At 43.1% G+C, this 22,886-nt stretch overlaps 1 protein-coding gene across 2 annotated transcripts in view; it reads right to left on the bottom strand.

Moving 5' to 3' along the window:
- The window catches only part of LOC115090341 (ATP-binding cassette sub-family A member 9-like), a 306,577-nt gene that overhangs the window by 105,706 nt on the left and 177,985 nt on the right, over positions 1-22,886 (bottom strand). For both annotated transcript variants that reach the window (XM_029599290.1, XM_029599291.1), the window contains exons 20-24: positions 22,610-22,737; positions 14,123-14,260; positions 12,475-12,585; positions 11,838-12,008; positions 969-1,082 (exon numbers count right to left, since the gene is read on the bottom strand). In XM_029599290.1, coding sequence (XP_029455150.1) covers positions 969-1,082; positions 11,838-12,008; positions 12,475-12,585; positions 14,123-14,260; positions 22,610-22,737 — 662 coding nt within the window. The remainder of the gene's footprint in view (positions 1-968; positions 1,083-11,837; positions 12,009-12,474; positions 12,586-14,122; positions 14,261-22,609; positions 22,738-22,886) is intronic.

Below are 22,886 nucleotides of genomic sequence, written 5' to 3'. Positions count from 1 at the left end.
TTAGCCCCAGTAATAGGCCCCACAGCTCACTTAGTCCCAGTCAGCCCCTGTGATCTGTCACACACACACACATATACACTCAGACATTTTTATTTTTATTTATTTGTATACTGTCATTCTGTAAACAATCATGGCGGTTCATAAGCAACATGCAGAGACACAGCCACCAAAAGGTTCCCCCACAGAATGGAAGCAAATCTTGGATTAGACAGGACAGACCTAAAAAAAAAACAAAACATTAACATGATACGCCAACCAAACTTATGGGCAAGGACAACTATTTCCCATTTAGCCCCCCATACACTCTCTCTCTTTATTCCTCGCAAGCTGCCCTTTGCACTCACCACAAGAAGCCAGCATGTCGAACACCAGGTCCAAAAAGACAAGGAAAGTTTGAATTTGGGATGTTAAACAGCAGGTGTAAAAGCCATTCACACACTCTTGATGATGTACACACGTTTGTTATAAAGTAGCAAAGTAACCGCTAACACCCAAGTCTGACATGTCCTAAACATGCCCACTTTGAAAACACTTATTTTCCGGTGCGAACACACAAGCTTGCACATACTCACCTTGCTGTCGTAATTGCTTGAACGCGCGGATGTTACGTGTACATCTGTGCAAGGCTTTCTGTGTGTGAAACCCCTTGCACAAAAAGCAGTTGCAAAGCGCTTGGATCCTTTGTACCCGTGAGCATTTTGCAATGGGAACATAAACTTGTATTTAAGCAGACTGTTTGAAAACTGCTCCCTTTATTTGTATGTGGGGAAACAGAATAGCTCCACCTGGAAGTACTGGAAAACTGAAAATGGTGGATTTAGTACCACACTGCAGATATGGATTGGTCATGTGATGGCATTCTTAATAAGTCTGACCCATGGCCACATGACATGCATGTTCGAGCACTGCTCTGCTTGATTTTATCTTGGTGTTTTTTAAGTGGGAACCGTCCTTCCCCTTCTGCTTACCATTACGAGGACAAATGACCAACAATCAGGATTTCTCTGGCCCTTGCGAAATATGAAGGAAATCACATACATCAACAGAACAACTACTAATCCATAGATGAGAATAAACACAACCTAGAAATAAAACACAAAAGATGCAGAAATTAGTCGGTAAGAAGTGCCAAAACGAAATATGAGCCAGGTCTATGTTAGACCCTTTCATGCTGATATCTCTTTGATGCCTTGCTCTGTGCAGATACTTACAGTCCTCTATGTGGCATCTAAAATGATACAAATTGGTTTCTGGATATGTAACCAAATAAAGCACAAGAATTCATTCCTCTTGTACTCATTTTTACTGGAACATTTACCTTGTGTGGTTTTGAAAGCTTCCTATTTTTTTCAGCAATTAGATAGCATTTTACATCAAGTCCGAACCCCAAGAACTTCAGAGCCCGATATTCAGAAGACTTAAGTATGCTTAACTTTAATAATTAGGTGCCTAGACAATTGAATTTAAAAATGTTTTCAGACTGTGCCTAAATTTAGGCACCTTAAACGTGATCGGGCTCAGGTCAGAGGGAACAAACCTAGCTGCTCAGCACTGATTTCCAGCATTGGGTACTTAAGTTAGGTGCTTAAAGTTAGGTTGTTCCTATACCTGGCCTACCATTAGGTGCTTCATGTTAAAGTTAACCACCCATATTCAAATAAACTTTTAAGGCACCTGTACTTGCAAAATATAGGAACTTAGGTCCCTAAATCTGAGTGCTCCGTGCTCTTTGAATATTGGGCTCTAAGAGATCCATATTCAGACACAGTCCGGATAGCAATGTTAGCCGGATAAACTTATACGGCTAACATTGGAGGTATATTCAATAGTGCAGCCAAACTGTTGAATATAGCTGGTTATCTTAAAGTTAGCCGGCAAACTATAGCTGGCTAACTTTAGGACAGGTACTTGGTCCGATCGAAGCCGGCTAAGTAATCTGGCTAATTTACTGGATGATGCATCAAGCCGCAGTAGTGTTCTAAAGCGCGTTATATTGTACGTATCGCATAATATACGCAACATTTTGCATCTCCCTGCCCAGATTCCCTCCCCTATTACAATGACCTTGTTTGCATGCTATTTGACTGAATGAATAATGCAAATAAGGTCATTACTAGTCCATTTGATGTAAATATTTTATTGTGGCTGACCGAGAAGGTGATCAGCCACGATAAAATAACTATACCTATTTGAAATGTATTAAATATGCGGTGGGAGACTTGGGATCCTAATGCAGGTCCTGAGACTCCTGCCACACATTTAAAGTGGCAGAAAAAAAAACCTGTAGCAAACGGGGAGGTTGAGCATGGGTCTGTGCTGACCCGTTTCAACCTGGGGCTGCCAGGTTCTGACACCCCCAAAACGTAAAAAATGTAAAAATGTAGGCATGCAGTGACAGCCCCCTTCCCACCCATAGATCATCATGGCCCCAGCCCTCCCCCAGAGCTTAAAACATAAAAAATAAAATCCCAGCCTTCTTCTAATACCTACCCGCACCCCCCAAGACAACAATAGGGTCCCGACCCCCTTCCCATACCCAGCCCCCACCCCCTGAGTCTAAAAAAAGAATGAGGGTCCCAGCCCCCTCTCCTAACCCCCCTCATGGCACCCTCCCCCACTCCCCTCCCACACCCCCAAACCTTAATTTAAGGTGAGGCTCCCGCGTCAGGGCCGAGGTGCCCCCTAGCATCTTGCCCGGTCAGCACCATTTTCCAAAATGGCGCTGACCTGACCTTGTCCCTTCTCAGTTGCCCGCGATAAAATATTAACATCAAATTGACTAATCATGACCTTTGCATGCATTTGCATTATTCCTGTATGCAAATCCCATGCGAAGAAGGTAATTGTAATAGGGGAGAATATCTGGGCGGGGAGATGCAAAATATCACATATATCACACAATATATGTGATATAACATGTTTGAACCCTGACATGGCTTGATGAATCACGCGGTTAGCTGGCAATCTTAATAACTGGCTAGAATCTAACCAAATAAGTGCCCACATATTCATTTAGCTGGCTTTTGCCCACTGCACCCTAAAATGTATGCAAAATTATTAGCTTTATAGTTGTAATATATTTTGCTATATTAATTAGATATGTATCGCATGACATGGTAAATATAGGGACTCAAGGAAAAATATTGCATGAAAGCAGGCAACAAAGACTGACAAATATATTGACCAAAGCATTGATGGGAATGTTGCTTCTAAAGACTGCTAATCCTACTTGAGGGATCAATATTCTTCAGCTATAAGATAAAACCTATATTACCTTGTTTTATTCAGCACACGCCTTTTCATTGATAGTGCAAGACAAGATACATTTGGGTACAGTATGTATCTCTATTAAGACTTACAATCCAAGGGCTGTATTTACTAAGGCTCCCCTTACATTTTGCACCTGTGGGACACAAGCTTAGTAAATCAGTCCCTAATTTTATACCTGAGGCAACAGAGGGTAAAGTGACTTGCCCAAGGTCACAAAGAGCCTCAGCAGGATTTGAACCGTGGCTTCCCTGGTTCTCAAATTTGCTGCTCTAACCTCTAGGCTACTTCTCCCATTTCTTTTAAGACCTCAGTGCTGAAGAGGATCTTTGTGCTTTTGGCTACACCAATGCTAGATGCCAGGACAGTGATTCACAAACTGTTGTTTGTGATCCAAATGGGAGTCACAGAATCAGTGGATGGGGGTCACAGAGTAGGGCTGCTCCCCCTACCCTGTGGACCTTCATGTTGACCTGTACCCAGCAGTGGCAGTCAGTGCAGAGCCTGTGAGCATTCAGACCCCCACCTTTTCCTCCTGCATAGGCTTCTTGTTTGATCAGAAATCTGTGTTGATGGCGGCACACTGACGCACAGGTTCCCTACATCACGCTATTGCCATGACTACTGCTGTGTCCCTGCTTTGGGTGAGCTGGGTGAGGGAGTAGAGATCCGCTATTTTGTTCGGGTTGTCATCTGGGGTCGTATGGATTTTAAAATTTAAAAAATGAGGTCATATTGGATAAAAGTCTGGGAAGAGTGGTGCTAGGGCTTCTACATTTCTGCATTTATTTGTATTCTGCGCATAGGTCTGTTGAAGTGAACCAGTCTCAATGTCAGTCTAGATTCCTGCATTATTGTACTGTTAACTGCATTTTTCTTTTTAGAGTGTACAGACTCAGAACCAGATTATCATTGACTTCAGGGTAACATATGGATTAGGATTTCATAGCTCAGAACCACTTGTACTAGTAATAATTATTTAAAAAAAAAAAAAAAAAGATTTATTTTGACATTTGCAGATTCTCCGTTGATGAGCAGGGCTGAATTAGCCATAATACGTGAGTGACATCATCCAGAAGCATAGTGAGGGTCTCTGCCACCCGGGGCCCAAAGTATTTGTGTTGTCTCCCCTGTGACCCTGCCTTTTCTCCCCTCATCACCTGCCAGCGCATCACCACATGGCACCACCATGCGGGGTCTCTTTTCACTGGGAAGGGGTGGGAACACTGCCATGCAGGCCAGTGCTAACATTTTTGCAGCCCTGTGTGAACAATTACTGTGCTGGTCCCTCCTCCTTTTTCTTAAACATTAATTTGTATTATTTTTCTAATCAGGGTCAGTGCAAGGGTATTAAGCACCCTAAGTGAATCTTACAGCTTTGTGCCCAGCCTTCCCCCTACCATGGCCCTCTCCATACACAATTTAACATTATGCATTTATAATAAAAGATTTTATGTGAAAAAGGACACTCAATGTACAGTCTTTTGAAGTAAAAACACCACAACAGTTATGTTTATTATATTTACATGCACCGCTGTAGTGTGAACCAGAAAACCCTGCATAAAAGCCAAAAAGACACTTGGAGCACATATGATATTGGGACTATTGTAACGCATGTTAAGTGTGGGCTTGGTCCTTCAAAAGCCATAAGCAAACTAAATTGCAATTACAATATGATAAACTTCCCATTCTAAAACAGAACTAACCGCCAGCACTCAAACAGTTACAACCCTATGAAGAGGTGACCCTGCCTACATTACACCTAGCCCTAAACACCCTTATACCTCCTTTTAGAAAAATAGAACAAACTAAGCTTCAATAGATCCCTACATAGAATGACACATTAGCAGAATTTAACCTCGATCACACATGCAGAGCACAGACAGACCCTCACCAAACACAGAATATAGAGACCATAAAGTATAAATGGTAAAGTGCAGGCATAAACTAAACTGGAAACCACAAGAAGTCAGATTCTGTATGTAGGGTACAAAAGGAAAAACAGAAACATCACAATTCCTTAGAAAACATCAAACAATAAAATAAATATAAATCACCAATCATAATAGTAAAACCATACTAATAAAAATTATTAATACTTCAAACAGCGGATGAACAGAATAACATCCAATAATTAAAAACTTGTATATTTTTTAAATTTCCCAAACACCAACACAATATTTCAAAACAGCATCCACATCAAATAACACCCGATTAATTCAAATCAATAAGGATAAAATAAAAAAAATCACTCACTCTCCAATCTCTGTTAACCCTGAGATTGTTGTGGAGTAGTGGGAGGGGAAGGGAAGTGCACAAACTTTCTTCTCTGTCATATGACGCCCAGGCCCTATTTGCTTACATAACACAAATAACTAAATCAACCCCGCCACCTATCCCAGAGGAACAAGCACTATCCAAGGCCAATGAACTCGCCACATTTTTTCAACTGAAGATTCTAAATACTCTCGCCCTCCTTCCTCCAAACACAACACCTTTCAAATCAGATGAGAATTTCAATTCCTTTTTTAAACCCAAGTTTGACAGCTTCGAATTAATCTCCACCAAAGAGATCAAATCCCTTCTAAAAAGACAGAAACCATCTAGTCATCCGGCCGATAATATCCCATCGAGACTCCTGCTTCTCATCCCAAACACGATCTCAGGACCTCTAACAAATATTATTAACAGCCTTCTAACTCAAGGAAGCTACCCAGACAGCCTAAAAACCGCTTCTCTTAAGCCCCTCCTCAAGAAACACAATCTAGACCCTAACGTATTAGCCAACTTTAGACCCATCTCCAATCTACCATTTGTTGCCAAACTTACAGAGAAACTGGTAAACACCCAGCTTTCAGAATATCTAGAGGACCATAAGATACTATACCCTTCGCAATACGGTTTCCGGAAATCTCGCAACACGGAGACTCTCCTCATTTCGCTTACAGACCATATTATAATGGGGTTAGACAAAGGACATTCCTTCTTATTAGTTCTGTTAGACATTTCGGCGGCATTTGACACCGTCAACCACACCATCCTTCTGGATCGCCTAGAGGATATCGGCATCTCCGGATCAGCCCACAACTGGTTCAAGTCCTTCCTCAGCAATAGGTCTTTCAAAGTCAAAATCAATAACAAGGAGTCACCTCTATCAAAATCTTCACTTGGCGTACCACAAGGATCCTCCTTATCTCCAACCCTCTTTAATATATACCTCCTCCCCCTCTGCCAACTACTTACAGACCTCAACCTAATTCACTATCTGTACGCAGACGACGTACAGATTCTAATCCCTATAACAGAATCCATCTCAAAAGCTCTCACCTAATGGAATAATTGCCTTCTATCCATTACTAATCTACTCAACAGCTTAAACTTGGTCCTCAATGCCTCAAAGACGGAGCTTCTCCTCATCTCTTCAAATGAAAACAATCTTCCTCCACCTTCACCACACAATGCTCACATCACCTGCACGCACGTGAGAGACCTTGGGGCATTAATAGACAATCGACTAAACCTTAAAAAAATGGTCAACACTACTACCAAAGACAGCTTCTACAGACTACAGGTATTGAAACGACTTAGACCACTATTATTTTTCCAAGACTTCAGGACAGTCCTCCAGGCACTACTGTTCGCCAAAATAGATTACTGCAGTGCCCTCTTCCTAGGCCTCCCCAAATCTACCACCAAACCACTGCAGATGTTACAAAATGCGGCAGCAAGACTGCTGACCAACACCAGCCGCGGTGAACACATCTCCCCCATCCTCAGAAACCTACATTGGTTACCAGTAAATTTCAGAATCCTGTACAAATCTATTACCCTAATACACAAAACCATACATCAACAACTCCAACTCGACCTGGAAATCCCTTTCAAACTCCACTCCTCTAACAGACCAACGAGAGATATCCACAAAGGCACTCTGAAATTTCCCCCTACTAAAGCCACACGCCTCTCTATGACCAAAGACAGAGCTTTTTCAATAGCAGGCCCATCTATCTGGAATAACATCCCAGCAAATCTCAGATTGGAACCCTGCCTCTTAACCTTCAGAAAAAGACTAAAGACGTGGCTCTTTCACCAAGCCTTCCCAGATCCACCTGATAATCAATAGTTTGAGCCTCACTTCATACAAGACCTTTGACACACTTCCTCCTGAACAATGGACACTGGCATTTCCAGGCTAAAGCATAAGCTATAACCCGTTAAATTTTTCGTATCACGTTATATTTATTCTACCTGCCTTTATCTTCCTTCCAGCTTGTTTAAGCTTCCAAGTTTCCATTCCTTGTTGATTGTAACTTTGACTTATTCCTTTTCCTTGTTATCTTTTGTTTACCAGAATTGTTACCTCAGTTTACCCTTGTTAAAATGTAAACCGATCTGATATGGTTATCTACTATGAAGGTCGGTATAAAAAAACCTGTTAAATAAATAAATAAATAAATAAATAAATGTTCAATCCTCATGCTCACTCAGACACAACCAATGCTCTTTCAATAGTCACATATGCTTACAGACACATATATGCAGACACAAACACACACACCTACTGGCTAGCTCCCTCTCTCTTTGATGCACACACCACTGGCTCTCTCTCTGTCTCAGGCACACATATACACTGGCTGCTTTTCTCTCAGACTTACACACACACACACACACTGGCTCCCTCCCTCTCAGTCACATGCACACACACATGCTAGCTTCACTCCCTCTCCTCCCCACACACAGGCTTGTTCCAACCCCTCTATTCTCCACACATACAGCGTGGTTCCACTCCCTCTTCTATACACACACACACCTTGCATAAAAGCCAAAAAGATACTTGGAACACATATGGTATAGGGACTATTGTAATACATGTTGGATGTGGGCTTGGTCCTTTGAAAGCCATGAACAACTAAATTCAATTCCCTCTACACACACACACACACACACATGCAGGATTCTTCTTTCAGGCACACACAACTGGGCTCCCTCTCTCTCTTACACACACACTTACAAATTCTCAGTCACACATTTTCTCACATGGCCACTGTCTCACACGCACACACACACACACACACACATACACAAATGCTCAGTTACTCACATTTTATCTCACACTGACACATGCACACACAGTCTCACTGACATACATACAAACATTCATATACATGCACTTTCTCACATATATGCAAATTTACACACTTTCTCCCATAAAGTCACTCACATTTACATATTTACTGACTCACTCACTCACAAACTCTCTTTTTCACCCCCGCTCCTCAAGAAAATGCAGAAGGGGCAGCAACTGCCTGTGATTAACTTTTTTTTAAAGCATTTTTACTCACATTGGTTGGTACTTAGTTGGATGCAGGCAAAGCCCTTTGATAATTGGGTCCTCATAGGCTGGTTAGCTGCCTGTTGCTACGGGATGAGGTGTCCCTTATGGTAGGAAGGGGCAAGCTGCAAGGTCTTGATAGTCTTTTTTTTTAGCCGATGACGAGGGAGGCCTGCGGGCTGCAGCAGAGGAGGCAGTGTTGACATAGTGACGGGAGGCCTACCACCTGCTTTTGGCAGGTAGAAGCAGTTGAAAGTGGGGAAGGAGGACCGAGAGAGGAGCCTCTGCAGGAGATACTGGGAGGTGGCTCAGGCTGTGAGAGAAGTGCAGTTGGGGGCCTGGTGTTGGTTGCAACAGTAGGGCAAGCATGGGGCTGCTGTGGCCACCACTCACCACGTGATTACTGGATCAGCTCACTGAAGCCCAAATAGGCTGATCTGTCCACTTCTGCTGCCGCCAGGATGGGATCTCCCTCTTATTTGCTGAGCAGGTCAGGATCTGCTGGTGCTTCCTAGAGCCTGGCGCCATGGGTCTTAGCCCCCATCGCTATGCCACTGACATCATGCAACGGCGCCAAATGACCCATCTCTCTAGCTCAATAAAAACATTTTTACCACTAAGCATGCATGAGAGCTTCCACAAAGGTGCTGCCACGTTAGCCCACCAGACTTCTTTTTCTGAGCTTCCACATGGTCATCTATCCTTCTCTCTTAATTTTCTGCATATTCTGCTTTTGGTTTTCCTTTTCACCTTGCTGTTGCAGCCTCCCTTCCCACTTTTCAGTTGGCCAAAAAAAAGAAGACGATATTTTTTGCAGATTCCAGTAATATCCAGTTCCAAGAAGGCCACACTCAGTTCTTCAATGACTGTGTCTGTGGCTGCAAGATGTCCCTCACCAACGGCGTCTGTAACAAATGCCTGGGACGTAATGACCACGCCACAAAATGCTTTGACTGTGATGAGATGTTCCCCAGAACCCAGCGGAATTGAGCATGGAAAATGGTAGAGCTCCACAGATCAGTAGAGAGTCAGGGCCGTTCATTTTCCTGGAGTGGAGCCTACTATCACTGGAGAAAAGAAAGAACTTTTCTCTATATCAGTTGGATAGCCAATGAAAGCTAATGAAACTATTGAAATGGGGAAGGCAAGATTGAGATGATTGCAGCATATTTCATTCATGAATGTTCTTATAATGTGCATGATTATAACCTGGGTAGAAGACTGTTCTCCTTTAGGGGTCAGTTTTCAAAAGGATTTATGGTTTTATATGTATAATTGGGCTGCTGAAAATTGCCCTGGGGGGCTGTGAGCATAAAAGTATGCGTAAAAGCAATTTTGCACATACTTTACCCTCAATAGAAAGAAGTGTTCTGGGGTGGAAACTTGGGAATCCATTTATGTGCACATGTTTGATTTTTGAAAGTGTGCACATAAGTATACACATTTACATCTATTCCCTAGCAGGAATAAATGTGCGCGCGGGTGCTGCTGCAGATTCTTGCAAACACCCACTAATTATCAAAGTAGATTTAGGTGTTTAAGTCTGGTTTCAAAATTCGGGCTAAAGTCTGCATGAACATTCTAAAAGCAGAATTTAGCCCTAAGCATGTTGTTACAAAATTATCCTTCCTAGGTGTAGCATTTGTGACATAGTAACATAGTAAATGACAGCAGACAAAAGACCAAGTGGTCCATCATATCTGCCCAGATTGAGATTCCTCTTCTTTGCTATCTTGGGTAGATGAGCACACACATTTCCAATGCCTAAACCAAAACTTGCTTCCCCCTAATAACCCCCAACCAGCTTTTCAACCCTGCTCTCTCACTGCCTTTCACAACTGGCCCGAGTGTGCTCCTTCTATCATTTATCCTACCTGGAACCTATTATCACCCCTTTACCGCCATGCTTCATATATGTCCCTCCTGTTCTTAAATTCCATTATAGCTTTGGTTGACACTACCTCTGTCAATAGGCTATTCAAGGCGTTGGCCACCCTTTATCATATTGCCTCTATAATGTTTTCTCTGCCACGTCATATCATGTCCTCTTGCCTTTGAATATCCTCTTCTGGGGCAGATTTCATCTTCCCATAGTTCACTATGGCTTTTTAAATATTTGAAAATGTTCATCATGTCTCTCCACACCACAATAAACCATAACTATAATACTAAGGGGCAGATTTTAAAAAGTTGCGCGAGCGCGTACATTTGTTCGCGCAGCAGGCGCGAACAAAAGTACGCCTGATTTTATAAGATACGCGCGTAGCCGCGCGTATCTTATAAAATCTGGGGTCGGCGCGCGCAAGGCTGCGCAAAATCGGCAGCCTGCGTGCGCCGAGCCGCGCAGCCTGCCTCCATTCCCTCCGAGGCCGCTCCGATTTCGGAGTGGCCTCGGAGGGAACTTTCCTTCGCCCACCTTCCTCTCCCTTCCCCTACCTAACCCAACCCCAGGCCCTATCTAAACCCCCCCTTACCTTTGTGCGCTTCGGCCGGGTGCCCCGCTCCGTGGTCCGGTCCCGGGGGCTGTTCCGGAGGCCGTGGCCACGCCCCCGGAACGCCCCCGGGCCGAAACCACGCCCACGTCGCCGCCCCCGAAACGCCGCGCCCTGCCCCCTAAACGGCGCATCATCTCGACATGCCCCCCGACACGCCCCCGACAGGAAGTCCCGGGACTTACGCGGGTCCCGGGGCTTTACGCGCGCCGGCGGCCTATGCAAAATAGGCGCGCCGGCGCACGGGCCTTTGAAAATCCGCCCCTATGTGTAATAAAACTACCGATGTAAGTACCTTGGTACAACTGGTCATGAACTACTTCGCTAAATGACTATGTCTAATGATATATTGTAACCGAACCTTTGACGGCACCTGTTAGAATGTACTATTGTACACTTTTACCTACATTAAATATGTGTCTACATGTAAACCGTTGCGACGGTATTTAACTTGGCAACGGTATAGAAAAGTTTTTAAATAAATAAATAAATAAATTATATCTTATGACTTTCAAATAATTCTTCCTGTGAGTTAATTTTTGCATCTTATGCCTTTCTTTGTAGGGTTTGTGTTGCACGTATCATTTTAATAGCCTTTCTCTTACCTTCCTCCATCCTTTCAACATCCTTACAAAGGCATGGCCTCCCGATATGAATACAGTACTCATTTGCAGAGCAGGAGTTTATACAGATATTACCTCCTTTTTCCTGTCAAGAATACTCTACTTATGCAATGGCAGGTTTACCAGTAAGAGGGCAGCAGCAGGAGGTAGGGTAACGTGATAACAGAATGCAAATATAATCCCAATCATTGAATATAAAAGGAGCCAGTACAGAGGAACGTCCACCAAAGCCTGTCCAAACCAATATGCAGAAGAGAAGAGACCTGAAAGCCTCAGCAGGGAGCGAGATTTAATCTGCAATGTAAGCAAAAGGTAGTTTTAACTTTTAGCCTAACATATTTCTTTATTTCCATCAAACTACATATTAGGATTGCAGTTAAGTGTAATTTTTAATGTGTTCAATAAATATATATTTCTATCCTTCTTGAGTAGTGAACAAACATTTCTTTTTTATGTATGGAAGTTTACTTGTTTCCTCACTCCTTTTTCCATGCATTTCATTTGGATTGTGCCCCAACCTCTTGTATCATTATAATAAATAGAATACATGAACTAAGTCAGAATAGATCTTCATGTATGGGTGCCTGATATTTCAACCCTTCTAATTCTTCTTGTCCCCTTTCCCCTCCTACAATCTAAAAACCCAGGCTAATTAGAACCCACAGGCTCAATCTACTTTCAGGTTACCACAACAAAAATGCATATCTATTACTAACAACTGAAATCAGACTTAAGGCCTACCACAATGTCAAATCATTACCTTGTAATCTTGTATGCTGCTCATTGCAAAGTGAGGAGGGAGGCCAGAAGAAAATGCCATGAATAAAATATAAATTAGAAGTAAATAAAGCCAGAAATCTTGGTACTCATCCTGAAATATCAGAAAAAGAAAACACAATGTATTTCAGATATTGTATGAATGGCTGGAAAAAATACGGTGAAACTTGTATTTAGACTACCTGTTGATATACATATAACAATCAGTGACTTTGTAATTTATTCCTCAGTTTCCGGGGTTTTTGCTATGATATAAAATTGCAATAAAAGGACTCTGCCCAAAGATGAACACAGATTATGGGTGGGGTTTATGATTATAACCATAAATCATGACTTTTTGGTACTTTTCTAATAAATGACATTGCTGACATCTGGGTTAGCCAGATATCAGTGTGTGTGTATCTGTGCATGAGAGACCCCACTTGTGATTCTCCTGCCAATATTTATATAATTTAAATTATTACTTGCGCTCTACAAAAGATCGACACATGGAACAATAAAACACTCATAAAATCTTAAAACAAATTTACAAACTAATGTACACAGATGAATATGACTGCTCCAAGGGTGCATGGGGGTATATAATAGAGATGTGATTCAGCTGAAACTTTTCGTTCAGCCTTCGTTATTGGCCCACCGCGGGAAATTTCGTTTTCCTGCTGTTCAGGTCGATTTTATTTCGGCTGCCCCCGAAATGAACACTGAAACCCACTCCAACCCTTCAAATTTAATTAATTACAACCCCCTTCCACCCTCCCAACCCCCCCCCCCAATACTTCCAAAAGTCCATGGTGGTCCAGTGGGGGTCCTGGGAGCGATCTCCCACTCTCGGGCCATCGGCTGCCAGTAATCAAAATGGCGCCGATGGCCTCTTGCCCTTACCATGTGATAGGGACTATCGGTGCCATTGGCCGGCCTCTGTCACATTGTAGGAGCAATGGAGGCCAGCGCCATCTTAAAAAATGGCACGGGCCATTCATTGCTCCTACCATGTGACAGGGGCCGACCAATGGCACCGATAGCCCCTGTCACATGGTAAGGGCAAAGGGCCATCGGCACCATTTTGATTAGTGGCAGCCGATGGCCTGAATGGGGGAGATTGCTCCCAGGACCCCGCTGGACCACCAGGGACTTTTGGTAAGTCTTGGGGGGGGGGGGGTCGGGAGGGTGGGGGGTTGCAATTAATTAAATTTGAAGGGTTGGGGTGGGTTTGGGGGTTTTTGTTTTTTTTTATGTACCCTTTCTCCCCCCCCAAAAAACGATAAGAAAACCACATGAAATTTCATGGGTTTTCCTATCGTTTCGTCGGCCCCCCCGAAACGCAACGAAATAGGAAATATCGTCTTTATTTCCTATTTCGTTACAAACGAATGCACATCCCTAGTATATAATGATGGAAAAGAAATTGGAAGGGGTGATGCCATCAAAGTTTATGGAGATGAATGATGTGGTTAGGAAGGTGATTGTCTTGTTGTGATGTTGTCACTCTCACAATGAGGATAAATAAAAATAAATTAGCACTATTTAGTTTGAAAAATATACATAGTTAATAGATTGTTTTAAAATTGGAAATAAGCCACTAAGGTGCCTCACTTAAGTGGCTACAAGAGCAAAAACGTTTTTATATTCACTCTTTGGAATGGGTTGTTCCAGATTCGAATCCTCCTAGTGGAATTTAAGATCTCAAGTAGTCCATTGCTGATGACATTCACTAACACTGGTATGCCATTGATGGTCCTGATGTTACTCGCAATTGTAAACCTGTAACGCTGAGAAAAACAAGAAAATATGAATCGCCCCAATACTAACTTAAGCTCCAAGTTTCATGTGTGGTGAAATCTGCTGTAGCACAAACTACTACATGGGAAATGCCATTTTCAATCTAACAGGTAGGGGCTTATGCAATAAAACTCGCAAAAAAACAATTTTAGCATGAGGGTTGCAAAAAAATTGAATGGGCTCATTCAAAAGCCAAGTGGATGTAAAAATATTTCATGTGCTCATAGTAAAAAATGTCAGAAATTTTGTGATCATATTATTCTCATGCATGGAAACCCAAATATGCATTGGCTAAATAGTTTGGGAATGTTTGCATTCAGCGGGTACACTAAATAGTGCAAGCATGCTAAACTGAACATGTTCAATCCTCTTTACTGCTCCTGTTGGCTTTCCGCCAAGCCTTGTCTATGGGGTTTGTTTGTCAGTGGAAAGGAAAGAAATGGGAGAGCTCCTGCCACACAGTTTATAAAATACTGCTGTAAATTTAGATGCTCCATCTCAAGCGCATATATGCTGACATTTGCAGACTGTTGAAAATTGCCATCTTGAAGAATTCAACTTCAAGACTTCTCTTTCTAGACCAGAGGTGAGCAAGCGTTTTGAGTATGGCTCCTCCTTCCATCCATATAATTTGTTGGGCCCCCACCCTACCCACTAAAGTTGGGTTACATCATATCTATCTATCTATCTACACACACAAAATACACACACACACACACAAAATGGTATCCTGGATTCCTGGCCTGGTGTCAAAGTCTCTCACCAATCAGCTGTTGAACCATTTGCCAAATAGCAGGAAATAACACTGCCAGCTGGAAGCTCAAAATTCCAGTTTTGATTCTCTTCAAGTTGCTGAAAAGAGCAATCAAATATACACAAACACAAAGAGAGGCAGATACTATACCAGAACCCAGGGCCGGTGCAAGGGGATTTGGTGCCCTAGGCGAGCCTTCTCCCTTGTGCCCCCCAGTTGCACCGCCACCTCCCGGTCTCGGCCCCGATTCCTACCTCATTCTCGATCACGCCCGCTGACTGTGTGGTTTTCCAGTCACAAGCAGGTTGGGCACTGCTCGCGGCCCGCCAAATCTCCACTCCTCTTTGCCACCGCTTGCGGCCCCATATGACTCGCACCCAGTGGCGCACCAAGGGTCTCCGGCACCCAGGGGCCAATGCATTTGTGTGCCTCTCCAGCATCGCCCCCTTAATCTTTCTTGTACTAAAGCTTAAGGTCACAGAAAATCAGTGGTGTTGCTAGACAGAAGAATTTGGGGGGGGGGGGGGGGCGAGCCAAAATGACATTTCTTAATCACACCCACATCTATAGCATGGATCGTGCTTTCAAATTGGTTATTAAAAAAAATGTTAATAAAAAAGTCCAAAGGCTCTTCTGGGTAATTTTAAACAGCTGGCCAGTTTCACACTATAAAATTATTTGATAGCCTCATTCAACTAATTCTATAGGGCTATGAGAGTGAAGTCAGGAATATATAGGAAGGAACAGAATGTCAATACAAATCCAGAATCTTCAGTTCTCTAACTCTGTGCATCCACTGAAATTCCCCCAAACAATGGAGCTTGGATGTTTCCCTTACAACTCATCATACTAAAAGATATTTTCAAATTCTGGTGTCACCTCACAGTAACAGCAGCACAAACACCTTCCACTGCCAGGCACATTGTGAACTAACACAAAACCCCGCAAAAAAGACACTCAAAATCTATACTGCAATCCCATCGTAACATAACAGTAATAACACCAAGGACTCAAACAACAATAACCCTACCTTTGAAAAAGCAAGGGTAAATATTACACTGGGTCCTAGAATACCAATACACCACCTACTGAGGAAACAAAACAAACCCGATTGCTAATGATCCCTATACAGACACTATATGCAAGCAGAATCTCTCATCATGGTCACACATACAGAGCAGAGACAGACCTCTTATCAAATACAGAATAAAGCCACATAAAATATAAACAGAAATGTGCAGACAAAAACTGAACTGTAAAACGCATCACGCCAGACTCTATACAGTGTAACAATTGAAAAACAAAAATTTCACCATTCCTTGTGAAACAAATCAATAATATAAAGATATATAAATCATTAATCATAATTATAAAACCATACAAATAAGATAATTTCAAAACAGCTGATGAATAGAATATCCAATAATTAAAGATTAATGCAAATTTTGAAAGCTTTACCAAACACCAATAAAATATTTCAAACAGCAGACACATCACATACTACCCAATAATTAAAATGGTAGTCAATCATGAAAAATGAACTTAACAAGCCACCTTTAGTTACCCTCTCCAGCAGTTCTCCTACTCCTTTCTCTTGCAAGCCATACCAGCAGTAGCTGCTGAAGCTGTCCTCACAGTCCTCTTCCTTAGGGACCACAACCAGTCTCTTCTCTCTCTCTCTCACACACACACACACACACAAGTCACACCCTCAGGACCAGTTTCTGTCTCTCACACATCACTCATCTCCCCAACCAGTCTCTCTCTCTTTCTCTCTCTCACACACACACACACACACACACACACACCAGTCACCTCTCTGGCCAGTCTCTCTCAATCACAAAATGCTCTCGCTCTCTCTTACTAACACACAGGCTTTCAATCACACACATGATCTCTCTATTTCACTTACACACAAGCTCTCAATCACACACGTTCTATCTCATTTACAAACAGGCTCAATCACACACATGCCCTCTCTCACAGCCACAAGCCAGCCAAAAACATGCTCCATCTCTCTCGCACACACACACTGACACACACAAGCACCCTCCCTGACTCACATATACACCACACACATACAGAAGCACTCTCCCTGTCTCACATACACATTACACTCACAGAAGCACCTTGCTTTCAGACTTACAGCATTTTTCACTTTTACTAAAAGTGAAAGTGATGCTCCCAACCATTAAATAAGAAAACCACATTCCTATCAGAAGGCGAAATGACACCCTTCCTTCAGGTTCTGTCCTCCCAAGGGACAGCCACCTACACCTTCTCTTGTTTTATGCTTTCAGGCAATAAAGCAAGTGTGTTTCTTCAAACTATCAGTCCTATGATTATTCATGTGGGAGATATGGAACAGAAAGACATCCTTAGTCAGCTTCCCTTTTAAATGGGAAGACTCCAGTCTTAGTCATTTAAAAATATACATTTTCTAAAGGCTTAAAAAAAAAAAGCAAAACTGTTTCAGATTGGAACTATTCTAGTCTTCATGCTTAAATTATGCTTAAAAAAACCCAAACAACCCACCTGGCATCAGTATCTTAAATTTGTGATTTTGCTGAGATGAACATTTTACATACTTTAATTTTTTTTTTTTTACGTTAGTATTTGTCTCTACCCACTTTGTTAAATTTTATTTTCCAGCAGAGGGATTCTTAAAATTTAGTAATTTCATCTTTCATCCAACTTTTCAACAAAATCAGCACAAAAGTTGAGGTATATGTATTATCACACTTCATTTTTTTAAACTGGCAGATTCCTTTCTCACATACACATCACATACACATCACATACACACACACACAGAAGCTCCATTCCATTCTTACATATACATCACATCACATATACACACACACACACACACACACACACAGAAAGAAGATCGGCGCAGCCGGTCTAGCTGATCACGTGGCCGAAGAAAGGAAGATCGGTGCAGCCGGAGACCAGCCGCTGAGACTTAAGGGGCGCCGCGGCAGGCAGCCAGCCCCCGACTCTCCCTGCCTCCCCCCCAGTGCCACCCTCCCGATGCCCCCCTGGTGGTCCAGCGGAGGGCCCGGGAGCACAGCCCCTGTCACATGGTAGGGGCTAAAGGTCACCGGCGCCATTTTGCTTAGTGGCAGCGGAGGCCCCGGGAGCGGCAGATCGCTCCCGGGGCCTCCGCTGGACCACTAGGGGGTGTCGGGAGGGTGGCACTGCGGGGAGGCAGGGCGAGTCAGGAGCTGGCTGCCTGCCGCGGCGCCCCCTAAATCTCAAAGCTTGGTCTCCATCTAGGCAAGCGAAGGCTGGCAGAATTTTGAAAGGGCACTTTTTGCCCTTTCAAAATTCTGCTGCCTGCCGCGGCGCCCCCCAAGTCTCGGCGCCCTAGGCACAGGCCTAGCTCGCCTAGTGGTTCCACCGGCCCTGCCAGAACCATACAATCACCTCACAAAAACAGAAGCACAAACTCCTTCCACTGCCAGACTCATTGTGAACTAACACAAAACCCTGCAAAAACGATACTCATAATCTATACAGCAAACTTATCATAACATGACAGTAGTAACACCAAGGACTCAAACAACAAGAATCTGTGAAAAAGCACAGATAATATTACACTGGGTCCTAGAATACCAAGACACCACCTTCTGGGGAAATTAAACAAACCCGATTGCTGTAGATCCCTATAAAGACACTAGACGCTAGCAGAATCTCTCACCGCACAGTGCAGGGACAGACCCTCACCAAATACAGAAAAAAGGATCACAAATTAGGACCAGCAATATGCAGACAAAACTGAAATGGAAACCCCAAGAAGCCAGACTCTGTTTACAGTGCAACAATGGAAAATAGAACCACCTTTCCTCATAAAACAAACAATAAAATGAAAAAACAAAAAGCCTCAATTATAATAGTAAAACCATACTAATAAAAGAAGAAATATTTCAAAACTACTTGTAGTAAAACTACCTTTTGCTGAATTGATGTGGGGTCGCCGTTTTCACCGGCTTTGCCAGTCTGCACGGCGCTTGGGGGGATGGTCGGTGAGTCTTTGAGGTTGCGCGATGGTGCTATGAGATGTCTCGGGCACGCACACGTTCGCGTGCCTGACGTCGGATTGCACATGCGCGCATGGTAGGGGGTTTGTGGAAGTTGGTTGCGGGAAGAGAGCATCTCGGGGAGTGGGGCGCGAGCTGGGAGGTCAGTTGGAGCACTTAGTTCGCTACGAGGGTCCTCGTGAGCTGGGGGCTCGAGATAACTCGAATGTTTAGAAAGGTACATCAATTTCTGTTTGTTTAACCACACTGAGAGGAAGCATTGGGGTTGCCTTGGCAACTTCACAGCAACCGTGAACGCAGCATCTCAGTCATTCTCCGTATCTACTGTTATAATTAGCATCTGTAGCTTTGGGAAATTCTGCTTTGTGTTTGTATTGTTACTGGACTTGCTCCTGATGAATCTGTTTTAAATCCAAATTATCAGAATTGCTTCAGCTGTGCCTGTTTTTTAATCTAAATGTTAGATTAATTCAGATTATCTGCGTAGAAAACAAAGTGTGTTCTAAAGGAAGTGTTATTAAAGAATTCTGAACTTCATCTGGATTCAGGTGTTACATCAATTCAAGGTCAGTGTTTGAAAGACTGTTTGATAAAGATCCATATTGATTCTAAAATCATAATTTAATAAGAGTCCACAAAAATCAATCTATACAGCTAACAGTTTGCCAAGGCCATGGACTCCGTGGATCTTTCTGGTCTTCAAGCCATACCTGGATTGGCTCAAAGATAACAACAGCAGCATTGCCTAGATGTATTAACTGCTACTGTAGATAGATTAGCTAATCGTCTTGATGCCACACCTTCTGTGGCCATGCCACCATCAGTTCCTCAAATAGTTGGACCCGCAGCAGTTTCACAATTACCTGCACCTCCTCGTTATGCTGGTGATGCTAAACAGTGTCGAGGATTTATAAATCATTGCCTCATAAAGTTTACTCTCCAACCTACACAGTTCCCTTCTGATCAAGTGAAGACAGCTTATATATTGTCTTTATTAGATGGAAGAGCTTTGGCTTGGGCTTCTCCATTGTGGGAGAGAGGAGATCCACTATTGGGAGATCTCCAACAATTCCTACATAACTTCAAGTTAGTATTTGATGAACCTGCCCGACAATCTACTGCAGCTTCAGAATTGTTACATCTTCGCCAGGGCTCACGACCGTTAGTGGATTATGCTGTGGAATTTCGTACATTAGCATCGGAACTTGGATGGCGAGAGGATAGTCTTCATAGTATATTTCTAGAAGGATTATCTCCTCGAATTAAGGATGAGTTAGCAGCAAGAGATTTACCAGATGATCTTGAGGAGCTTATTCATTTGTCTGGAAGAATAGATCTCAGGCTTCAACAATGGGCTTGAGAACTTAAAACAGTCCGGAGGCCTGTTACTCTTGCTCCATCTTTTTCTCAACAATTGTCTGTACCTTCGGAACATCAATCATCTCATAGTACAGAACCCATGCAATTGGGTCGTACTTCTCTTACTCCAGAGGAGAGGAAGCATAGGTGCACCTTAGGATTATGTTTATATTGTGGAGGCAAGGGCCATATGCTAGCGCAATGCAAGGAACGTCCGGAAAACTACCAAGCCTAGGCATTACAGGGGAGCTAATCCTAGGTTATGTAAGTTCTGCTCCTCAATGTACTGTTCCAGTTACTTTGGAATATTCTGGAGGAACTTTTTCTACACAAGCTTTCATTGATTCTGGGGCAGGAGGAAATTTTATTCTTGCGGATTTAGTGCATCAGCTACTACTGTCAGAGCTTCCTCATTGTCCACCACTTCGAGTGTCTTCAATTCATGGGAATTTTTTGCCAGGAGGTATTTCTTCCATTACAGCACCAGTGACATTATATACTAGAATTCTTCATAAAGAGGAGATTTCTTTTTATGTATTGCATAAATCAATTCATCCAATAGTGCTAGGAATGCCTTGGCTTCAGAAACATTCACCAAACATTGATTGGAGGTCGTTACAAATTACATCTTGGAGTACAACTTGTTTTTCTAATTGTTTGTTCAAACTACCACATCCTAGAGTATCTTTGGCTATTACGCATTTATCATTACCATCTCCATATAAGGAGTTTGCAGATGTGTTTTCCAAAGAAAAGGCAGAACTATTACCTGAACATCGAAAATTTGACTGTGCTATAGACTTATTACCTGGGACAATTCTACCTCGAGGAAGGGTTTATCCTTTATCATTACCAGAAACTCAGGCTATGTCTCAATATATTCATGAAAATCTGGAAAAAGGATTTATTAGGCCATCTACTTCTCCAGCAGGAGCCGGATTTTTCTTTGTAGCAAAGAGGGATGGAACTCTCAGACCCTGCATAAATTATCGGGGTCTTAATTCTATTACTCGTAGAGATCGACATCCTTTGCCTCTTATTCCAGAACTGTTGGATCGCCTGCAAGGAGCGAGGATTAGGAGGCTAGGGGGACACAAAAACTTTATGCTTTCTCGCAAACACTCTCATGTTCAGTCTCACTCACATATGCACTGTATACACATACATGCATGCTCTCATACACATCCACAAACTCTCATACACAGGCTCTAAGACTCTACATCTTCCCCACTATGCACACACACAAGCTCTTACTCCCCCAGAATTCCCTCATACACACATAGGCTCTCAGTTTCACTGGCTCCATCATATGCACACACACACACACACACATACACACACATACACACACACACACACACACACACACTTTCTCTCATTGGCTCCCTCACCCCCTCCCCAGGCAGGCAGGCAGGCAGACACCCATTCATTCTCTCTCACACTCACACAGACCCCCAGGCAGGTACCTGTTCATTCTCATACACACACAGACAAACAGACCCCAATCAGGCACGCATTCTCAAACACACATACACACAAGCAGACCCCCAGGCAGGCACCCATTCATTGTCACACACACACAGGCAAGCTACCATTCATACACAGAAGGCAAGTCCCTCTCTTTGATTTGCTGACAGTCTCGGAGCCTCTCTCACTCCCGTACTGCTGCTATCACTGCCGCTGCGTGGCTGTTGGGGAGGAGCTGATCGCTCATCACTGCTACTGGAACTGAAGCCCGTTCTGCTGTCTCCTCTGTGCAGGCCCTGAGGTATTAAAAATTAGCGGGTCTAGAATCTCCTCCAAGCTGATCTTGTGTATTGTGAGATTAGCATAGAGAACATGCTACTCCTGTGAGTTTTAATACTTTGGGGCCTGCACGGACGACGGGAAGGGTGCACGGCTCAGTTCAGCTGCCGGTGGGATGAGGTCCAAGAGTGGCCGCATGGGCCTCCCTGTGTTGACCATCAGCGCCTCCCCCTGCGGAATGCCACTGCACTAGGCCCCAGACAGCGAAGGCAGGCACTTCCCGACTTGTCCTTTCTTCTGTCAGTCCCTGCTGCTGGTGGCCCCTCTCCCACTCGTTCTAGACCATTATGTAATTTTGGTTAGCTAAACTAATCTGCTGCTACAGAAGAAACTTTTCAGTATTAGGAACAGAAAAATAAAAGGTGTTAAAATGTTACCTTGTCTTCAAGAGAGATTTTCAAAGCCCCATTGTACAAATAGTCATTTGTGAAGTTTTTCCCATTGATCACATCTGTCCTTATACCCTGACTCTTTAGAGAATGCATCAGGTTGCCAATGTTCCTGCCTGCCATGGAAGTAAAACAATGTAAGCAAAAACAAAAACGCCTGATTATTTTAAATCACAGATTTGTATTCTACTGAAAACAAGCAGAATAAGCAATACATAAAAAAAATATTAGGTAACCAAAAATAAAAATGTAAATTGATAAGCTT

Source organism: Rhinatrema bivittatum, chromosome 4 (genome assembly GCF_901001135.1).
Source record: "Rhinatrema bivittatum chromosome 4, aRhiBiv1.1, whole genome shotgun sequence".
NCBI lineage: Eukaryota > Metazoa > Chordata > Amphibia > Gymnophiona > Rhinatrematidae > Rhinatrema > Rhinatrema bivittatum.
Note: the sequence above shows the minus strand (reverse complement) of the source record. Positions and strands in the feature narration are given on the sequence as shown.